The sequence below is a fragment of the Halichoeres trimaculatus genome, unplaced genomic scaffold, assembly GCF_033239565.1.
Source record: "Halichoeres trimaculatus isolate MK-OKI-2021-1 unplaced genomic scaffold, fHalTri1.1 fHalTri1_scaffold_20, whole genome shotgun sequence".
Taxonomy (NCBI): domain Eukaryota; kingdom Metazoa; phylum Chordata; class Actinopteri; order Labriformes; family Labridae; genus Halichoeres; species Halichoeres trimaculatus.
The window spans coordinates 18,117,741-18,127,463 of NW_027437198.1; the positions used below are offsets into that span (position 1 = coordinate 18,117,741).

Below are 9,723 nucleotides of genomic sequence, written 5' to 3' on the forward strand. Positions count from 1 at the left end.
CTCTTTATAATCTGTTACAACGTTTAATGTTATACTCCCTCCTTTGTTTTGACAGGTAATGCAAGGGACAACCCCTCCCCTTTAATGATGCATTCCCCGCAACTCCCTCAGTTCCCACCTGTCTCTCACCATTCTCCCCTTCACAACATGCAGTCCAAAAAGGTGAGACTTATGTGAGGCACAGGCATGTGAGAATAACATCAGCACATAACAAAATATCAAACCTAACTTTTTAAAATTTGTTTTAATGCAGCAGAGGGCACCTGGTGGTCAGGGTGGAATCAAAGAGGAGAAACTTCCTTTGTCACCAGTGATGAGAGGAGAGCCGTTTAACCCTGACATGAGACCAGAACATAACAAACATCCTGACATCAAGCCTTCTCAAACAAGCCACGGCCAACAAAGTACGTATCAAGACTTGCACTTCGAAATAAAGAACATATCAAGAAGTTTTATTTGGTTTGAGACGACGCCTGTTTGCTTTGTAGATGTGAAGTCCATGGACAGTTCACGGCCAGTCATCCGCTCCTCTGAGCCCAGTGGGCCACCCTCTCTGCAAGACAAGGAGAAGTTCAAGCAGGAGTCCAAGGCTCCCATCACCTCCAAAAAAGTACAGGTAGGTAAAAGGGTCAGTTTTGTTCAGTTTTTTTAACCTTTGACAAATCATTTGATGGTGCTTTTTTATCTTCCTCAGGACGTAAAACTGAAGAATATGGGCTCATGGGCCAGCCTGGCACAAAAATCCACATCGACGCCGTTATCTGCTGTGAAGTCATCGAGCGACAGCTTCGAGCAGTTCCGCCGCGCCGCCAGGGAGAAAGAGGAGAGGGAAAAAGCACTGAAAGCTCAGGCTGAGCAGGCGGAGAAAGACAGGCTACGCAGAGAACAGGACAAACTACGGTAAGAGTGTCGAGAAGAACGACAGCTTTCCAGAATAGGCTCCAGTGTCTACCATCACTACAAAATGAATCACAGAAATCGTTTACAGTGGAGAAAAACACAGGTATCTCTTCTCACTACTAAACTTTGTCAACCGGGGTGTTGTTATAAAGACTTAGACTTACCGTAAACCAATCCGGTCTTGCTCTACCTGATCAGGAAGCTACAAAGTATCATTAGAGCCATACAATACATTAGAAACTCCTCACAAGCCCTTTAAGACTGGGAAAAATGACAGGTTTTGCATTGATGGTTAGAAGCAGAGATTCCAAAAACCCTTTACTGTCAGAAGAAAGATATGACATGAAAGATGTCTTGACACTGGTGTAGTAAGACCAAAGGTGCAGGAAACCCTGGACAATTATGTGATGTATTGTGCCCTCTAGTGGCCATACAGGGGAACCACTCAGAATCAGTTGAAATCCTCAACTACAGTACCAGTTGTTCCAGCCTGGAGGAAATTTATATCTGACTTCTTTTGGTAGGAATTATTCTGCTGATGTGCTTAACGTTCTTAATCTTAATGCGTTTAATGTTCTCCAGAGGTCGAGATGAAGATGACATCATAGAGCCAAGCAGGAGGGTGCACGAAGAGCCACGCAGGCGCCTGGAGCAGCATATTCCAGCTCCTTCACAACAACAACAACAACAACAGCAGCAACAGCAGACACAGCAAGAGCCCCAGCCCACCATTCAGCGACCTCCTCAACCCCCCACACCACCTCAGCCTGCTGCACAGAACCCTCTAGACCAACAGAGAGAACTAGCACGTCGCAGAGAACAGGAGAGGAGGAGGCGAGAAGCGGTGAGATATTTAGCTGTGAAAACATTTAGTGCCCAAGACTAAAACACAGTTGAATTAAACATTTTTCTTTTGTCTTCTTTCAGATGGCAGCAACTATTGACATGAATTTCCAAAGTGACTTAATGGCGATCTTTGAGGAGAACCTGTTTTGAGAAGAGGAGCTACTGAAACGTAACTGCAAAAAAATGGATGATGTAAACCTTCTCGAAGGAAAGATTTGGTTACCATGAACCACAAAGAGACACTGTCTGTATGTGGGTGTGGACTGGCAGCCACATCTTTGTCCCAGTGGACTGAAAACAAGCAGGACATGGGGATCATCTCAACGCTTTGGATGTCACTTCTTGGGATTCTGACATTGCCTGCCTGATACGTCGTAACAGGAGAGAGGACCCTGTTGGCACAGTTGCCTTTCTTACACTTGCTTCTTACAGTGTTTGTGGGCACAACAATAAATTGCAAGACTAAAGACATCCAAATATCTATAATGCTCTGATAATGTTCTGACAGGCTGCACAGGGGTGTTTCGAAACTGCCAGATGTCTGAGGATGTGAAGAAGACTGGTCTTTTTATGTTCTGTTTTGTTTTAACGGTTGTACGTGAACACATGACATGGTTGGGGGAGGCGACTTCCATACTGTAAATCTTGTATATTTCTCAGTAGAGAAGGTACAATTTGCCTTACACCTCTTTCCTAAACAGACCATTATGTTCTGTGGCCTGCACACATGGACAAACAATAACATTTACAACAGGCGAAGGAGCAGTGCAGAAACTGTTTTTTTCATCAAGTATCTACTGTAAAGAAGTATTTTCTTATACTACAATAATTCTTTATTTTGGATCTATCTTTCTTTTTTTTTCCTCTGTAGGTCTTTGAATCTTCACACCAACACACTCCACCAACTCTGTCTATGCCAAACAACCCATAATCTTTTATTCTAAAATACTTTTCCTCAAACATGGTAGGTAGCTGTTGACGAAACAAACCCTGAATATATGCATTATCATAGCTCAAGCAAGTATTTATCAAAAACAAACTAAAGTTTATTCTTTTTCTCTCAATCAAAAGCCGCAACAAGAGTTTGTTGGTAGAAGAAGGGCAAGGTCCAGTTTAAATATTATTTCGCATCAAGTGTTGCACCATTTATTGTATTAAACTCTGAGACATCATATTCAAAATGTCCGAATCATTGGCATGTCTGCAAAAGTCTCATAACTGGATCATTTTCTTTAGAATAGCAGGGACCTCCTCTGTTTCCTCTTCATCTCTGATCTTACTTGAAGGTTTCGATCAAACGTCATCATGCAGAGAAGGAGACGATCTGAGTGATGTAACCGAACGCGGTTCTGTCGACGAAATGCATCGCTCAAAGGAGCTCCTGTTTTGTTTTTGCATCAATTGTCTTCTAAATCACTGAGGGCACACTGTAGACAGAATAAAATAAAAAAAGACAACCAACGCAAAGTTATGAAGCAGAAACTGCTGAAAAAAAAAACAGTTCAGATTTTATCTTTGTTCTTGTTCAATAATAGTGGATGTGAGTTATAATTCTGTTCTAAGAGACATTGTTTGACCAGGGATGGGTTGAAATCTGAATGCATCTCACCCTCTTCACGTGTCTCTTTTGGTGTTTTTCTCCAGTGCCTGTATTGTATTGCAATTCTCGTTGGCTTATATTACACTTGGAGGGAGCTGGAAAGGGGGGAGTCCAGATTGGGGGGTGTAATATTTGACTAGGGAGGGAGGTTTTTGAAAGAGTTTGTGTAAAAAAAAAAAAAAAAAAAGTAAAAAAAATTATAATAATGAAAAAAAGGAAAATACAGCATTTTATATTTTACCCGTTGTCAATATTCGGGTTTTAAATTTAGTTTTAGCTGGACTTCTATGAGTGTACACACCTGACAACTTCTTTCTCTATTTGTTCAATCTGCAGATTTTAGGTAGATATGTTTCAGCGTTGCCACACTAGCGTTTAAGTCTGGTCTGTGAGTGTGACTTTGTACATTTGGACGGCTGTGTGACTGCGTGTTTGTTTTTTCGTTTCGTTTTTTTAAACAGTGTGTGGTGCAGGGAGGCACGTTCCCCGATGTAGATAAGCATTCTATTGATGAAGAGAATAAACAGATAAACAGTACTTCAGGAGAACTTGTTTCTGTGCTTAAGTCACCTTTTTCATTTCTATGAAGTCCACCATATATGAGTATAGAACTTTTATTATTAGACTGGCTTTGAAAGGGTAAAAACTCACATCTTCATTCCTTTTTAGCCTTTTTTTTCTTCTCACAATAACTGTTGGACATAATGTGCCATGAGTTCCACAGAGAATGTGCTGACCCGCAGCTCAGCCCAGAGTTTGCTTTATTCAGGTATTTTATTTTGTGTTAATTTGTTCTGTTTGGGGGGTTTTGTTGAAACATTTTCCTCGATTATTGTTTGGTATGTGAGTGGTCTATCGAGGTCTCTGATTCAGTCTGTTATGATCATTGAATAAACTCATCTGTTTTATAGAAAATAAAAAATAAACGAAATTTTGTCTTTGTTTATTTATTTATTCTTTTTTAAAATAATAAATGTAACCCAAAAACTAGTGTACAGCTCACTGAAACTCCGTGCGTAAGTCCCTCAAACTTGTGTTGTCTCAGAGTAATAAAGAAAAACAGGAAATTACTGCCCTCATGTGGCCACATTATGAAACTACATCATACCAGCTTGGCCAATGGTAGAGCCATACAGTATAGTCATACCACTCTCATCTATTTTCTACGGCTCTGTTTCACACAAAATCAAATAGTTTTATTTTAGTCGCTGTTATAATTTATGTAACATAATATACCCTAAGGTCACATATCCCGTCACTTAAATTGAATGTTTTTTTGCTATAACTGTAATTGCTTATCACCAAATTGCTTAACATAATTGCTAAATTTGAAAAAAAAAAAAAAAAAAAAAATGGGTTCGCATTCGTGTTTTTTTCCTCGATAAGTCATATCCAAATACTTTCTGCATTTCAGGCCTTGGTTAGTTGCAATACGTAGAGGACACTGCCCTCCCGTGGCCATACTTTGAAACTGCAACGCGAGTAACTCAATCAAGTTGGCGATACTTCCAACCTTTGTCCACACTATTACTTCCGGTGCGTATTTTCAAAATAAGATAAGAGGGTTAAAATACGAATGGAACATTTTGATAAATACAATACGACTCGTGTGGACAGGCATTATAAAATGTGCACCATTGAGAGCATAACATATAAAGATTGTAGAAAATAGCAAATGTGTAATCTACCCAACCTTCCATTGCTATGAAATTACCACACGGAAATGTTTTTTTTAACCATTCAAGCAGTATCTTTCTGTACATGTGAGCAAAACCGTAAATAAAGCTCTAAACAAACGTAATTCACTGTGATGAGACCACTGCATCCTGTCTATGATTAAGGCTCATTGAGTCCTCTTGTGGCCAAATTCGGGAACTGCAGAAGTTTATACTACAGTAAGTTTCTTTTCCCTGTTCTATCAAACTAGCAGTGGCATTATTAGCGTATTTATTGTTTAGACTAAAAATTTGATATCTGTTTTAGTTCAGAATTTTTCTTTTAGTAAGTTGTGTTTTAAGGTTTTGGTTTGTGCACTTGCTTGAACTATTTGTTATTCAGTAATTACTTGCTAGTGTAAATCAGAATAATTCATAAAATCATCCTACGCTATGAAACAATGTGGAGGAGTTTTCTTTCACTGTATGCGGGCAGGTATATTTTAAACTAAAGACTGTAGTACTGCACGTCAGTGTTTTGTCGCTGTGCAGTTTCTTACCATGGCCACAGGGGGGCAGAGAGGAGTCATAAACCTCGCTGCTTGGAGACAAGATGGAAACCACAACATTTGCGTAAACAGAAGTTGGTATCACGCGCTAAAATATGTTTAACTAATTCGACAACGGGGATAAATGACAAGAAATGGGCTTTGAAAGTATTCTTTTACATTAAATTTATTCAGCAGGTTCCTGCCGGTCTTTTGGAGCAATGATTCACGGGAACTCACGTGCATTTAAAAGTGGTTCAAACTAATCCAGTTTCGCAAAAACTATTTTAATTCAAACACGGGTTTGAGATGATTATGGGACGTCCCCAAAGAAAAAACTCTCTCTTTGACAGACAAGAAGGTGAGAGCGAATGAGTCATTTTCTTTTCTGATATTTGAAACTGGAAGTGGAGGCGGCACTTCAACCTGTCTGTTGAGTCCAGCTGATCTGTGTAGACATGATTCAGAGGCGACGTGTGGAAACTTTGGCCGCACGGACGAACGGGAGTGAGAGTAGTTGTCGTGTTTTGCGGTTCAGATGTCAAATGTCAAATTTTGGAGTGGAGCTATCTGAATGGAGGAGAGCTTAAAACTGCCGGTGAGTCTTTGATAGTCAACCATTTCTATTTCTTCATTTGAAAATATCCACCACCTCCGGTAACAGATTTTCCACCTGTCGCTTAACGTCAAACTTCAGACGTGATTCATTTTATTTTTTCTTTACTGTCGTTGTAAAATGTGGTGAAACCCTGAAATAACTATTACTTATTGAGGAAGTAATGTTTCACTTTTTGTCTTTCGTGAAATTATGTTACCATTTACTTTATCTCCTTTCATTTGAAACCTGATCTTTTCCTTGATTCACCTGCTTCCCAGTAAAGTAACTGTTATCTACTGGAACAAGGTGTGTGAGTGTGAGTGTGTTTGTATTGAATTTCAATCCTCTAAAAGCACTGATGAATTTTGTGTTAGATTAAAATCAGTTTGTTTTATTTAAGTTTATTGTTTCAGTTCAGGGGGTTGAACTGTTGGGATTCTCTGTTGCTATGGTCAGACTCTGTCAAACAGCAGGGACTTACTAAAACACAGTTCCTGTTTTATTTCTGCAGAAATGGCCTTAGAGAGCAACATGTGGAACACCTGTGACTACAGCCACAACGTCACCTTCTTCTACAACCTGGTTGGAAAGAAGATCAGCACAGAGTGGACAGCTCGGGACTATATTGTGATTGGACTGGGGTTGACAGTATGTCTTGTCGTCGTCTTAGCAAACCTGATGGTGATGGTGGCGATCTTCATGAACCAACGCTTTCATTTCCCTATCTACTACCTCATTGGGAACATGGCTGCAGCAGACCTGTTTGCAGGTATTGCCTATGCCAACCTGATGCTGAACACTGGCCCCTGGACCAGCACACTCACAAAGGAGCAGTGGTACATTCGTGGGGCTTTGATTGACATCAGCCTGACAGCCTCTGTAGCCAACCTGTTGGCTGTGGCAGTGGAGCGCCACGCCACCAGACCATCATCACCATGCAGCTGCACAGCACCATGTCCAAGCGGCGTGTGGTGCTGCTGATCGTCTGCATCTGGGCCGTGAGCGTCATCATGGGCCTTGTGCCTTCAACTGTTTGGAACTGTGAGTGTGATCTGGAGGACTGCTCCACTGTCGCCCCCCTCTACAGCCGCCGTTTCCTCATTTTCTGGGCAGTTCTCAACCTGCTCACTTTCTTCATTATGGTGGCTGTGTACACACGCATCTTCATCTATGTGAGATACCAGACCAGATACTCATCGCAGCACTCCTCAGAGACGTGGAACAGTCTGACTGTTTTGAACCTGATGAAAACCATCTCCATGGTGCTGGGTGAGAAGTTTTGAATGTGTTTTTCTTAAATCTTAATTTAAAGCTTCAAGTTAAGAAGAAAAATCTTTAAATGAAAAAGAAAAAAGAGAGGGACCTCTTTTTGTTGAGCCCTGATGCTTCATGCTTCTGGTCTCTCACTTCCTGCAGAAACCAGTTTTGCAGCTTTAGTCCAGTCTGTCTGTCAGACCTAGTCTCTAAACAGTCAGTCCTCTTACTGATTGGCTTGTTAGGAATTTCAGGTGTTCTGGATGAAATCTAAATCTCATTTTTTGTCACAAACCTCATGCCTGGTTCCTTAATATCATCATTAGGTGCAGTTATGCCTCATGACTCACCTGAGCAGACGTGATACAAACATGAGTCAACCTTACTGCACTTTGGGACATGTCATTTTATATCCCTGCATTTGTGAGAGACTTATGGGTAATGATTGTTGACTCTCTGACTCATTCGTATTTTGCAGGCGCCTTCGTAATCTGCTGGACGCCTGGCCTTGTGACTCTCCTACTGGACGGGCTGTTGGGTAAAGCCAGCAACGCCAACTCCTATGAGAAGTTCTGTTTGGTGATAGCGGAGTGCAACTCTCTGGTCAATCCCATCATCTACTCTCTGCGAGACAACGAGATGCGAGGGACGTTTGTGCAGATCCTGTGTTGCCTGTGCCGCAGAGGCGCCGGTCGACGGAGGAAGCAGTCACCTGTGGAGATTGCTTCACCACTTCCAGAGGTACGGCGTTTCATCATCACACGGGTTGTTGACCTACAGTAAACAGACAACCGGTCAAACATGGCGTATGTGTGACTGAACTCTTAAAAACAGGAGGAATTTCATTCTGTCCAAGAATCTGCTGATTTGAATATTCTAGTACTCTGATTTTTGCTAAATTTCCTCCTGTTGTGGTATATTTGCTGTCCTGCTTCCCTTCTCTGATAAACATGCAGGTTCTTGTAACACACACTGGTGCATGTGCTGATTTTAAAGTTTATATCTGATATCTTGTGCCCTGCAACAGTCAAACCCGGAAATTCTCTTTATTTTTTTTTCTCCTCACTCTCTGAGTCAGACGTGTTACTTTCATAACTCAAGGGCAGCTTAATGTTGAACTGAGACCTGTCCGGTCCTGTCAGGTTCACAAATGGCATCAGTAGCTTTTGATTACCGGAGTGTCTTTAAAACTTTTTTTTTTTTTTTTTTTTTTTTTTTTTACAGGAAACTCTTCACTGTGTCGAGAAATCAGAAGATCAAGCTGCATTTGTGGAGACAAACAATAAAGAAGACCACTGGACAGTGGCAGGGCCATGATGTCCGCAGGCCTACAACTCCCAGAAATCTTTGACTGTAAATCAAGTGCTCCTTGTGTAATATCTGACTAACTACCTCTCCTCCATGTTTGTATTTGTAAATATAATAAAAATGTATAAAGATGCATCTCTTAATCCTAAAAGGAAACAAACATTGGATCATTTTCAAGTGACGTGTTTTCTGAAAACTGCAGCCAGTGTGACGATTTTGGAAAACCCCGGTTACACAGTTTTGTGTATACACTGGAAAAAAAAAAACTTTTTCGTTTCTCAAATGACACACAAAAACAACGGGGGTTCATTCTGATTGGCTTGCATGGGTTTCACGTCTGACAAACACTGCCATTAGGGATGCACCATATATCGGTACCAATATCAGTATTAGCCGATGTTTGTCATTTTTTTAACATATCGTTATCGACTGATGTGTAAAAGCAGGCTGATAGTTACTCATTAGCTGCGGGCCGTTTTCAGAGCATCCTGAACGATCTTTAAACCAAATTAATTCAGTTTTTTTTATGGCTATGTAAGCACCAAAAATACCTAAGAAGAGTGTAGTCTAAAACAGACAAAACATACTTTTTTGATCATGTTCATCTTGGGCACTCCATCCTTTGATCCACTCCATGATCGTCTTTTCTCACAATCGTGCCGCCTAACAGTTCACTTTGGTTTGTCTCGGTATGGAACGCATTTTGTGATGTTTCCACAGACTAATCCCAGGACAGGTCCCTAAATAACCAAGACAGACGGTCCCACTTTTTGGGACCCTCTCGTAGGGGTGCCAGACTAAACCAAACTGATCCCAGAAGGTGGATCTACAACACTGTAGGCTGTTAATTGGTTGAGAGAATCATCATTTACTGTGTGACAGCGGCTCTGTATTTCTACTGGCGGCATACAGTCTTCTCTGAAACAAAGCTTAATTCCCGTTTAAGTCCCGGTTTTCTCCTTATTGGATTTCTTAGCACTCGGTGTGGTGTTGCTATGGCATCACAATATTACA

General features: G+C 41.0%; 2 protein-coding genes across 4 annotated transcripts in view; both read left to right on the top strand.

Annotated features, from left to right (window-relative positions):
• The window catches only part of brd4 (bromodomain containing 4), a 32,457-nt gene extending 28,124 nt beyond the window's left edge, over positions 1-4,333 (top strand). For 2 of the 3 annotated variants that reach the window (XM_074697403.1, XM_074697401.1), the window contains exons 14-19: positions 56-162; positions 254-404; positions 489-616; positions 695-900; positions 1,483-1,744; positions 1,828-4,333. In XM_074697403.1, coding sequence (XP_074553504.1) covers positions 56-162; positions 254-404; positions 489-616; positions 695-900; positions 1,483-1,744; positions 1,828-1,896 — 923 coding nt within the window. In that variant the 3' untranslated portion in view covers positions 1,897-4,333. The remainder of the gene's footprint in view (positions 1-55; positions 163-253; positions 405-488; positions 617-694; positions 901-1,482; positions 1,745-1,827) is intronic. The other variant, XM_074697402.1, reaches the window with a different exon arrangement.
• Positions 4,334-5,558: 1,225 nt separating this feature from the next.
• lpar2a (lysophosphatidic acid receptor 2a) lies at positions 5,559-8,920 on the top strand. The gene is given in 5 exon segments (XM_074697440.1): positions 5,559-5,644; positions 6,659-7,065; positions 7,068-7,416; positions 7,880-8,142; positions 8,626-8,920. Coding segments are annotated over 5 exon segments (1,194 nt in total). The 5' UTR covers positions 5,559-5,562; the 3' UTR covers positions 8,719-8,920.
• Positions 8,921-9,723: the final 803 nt, after the last annotated feature.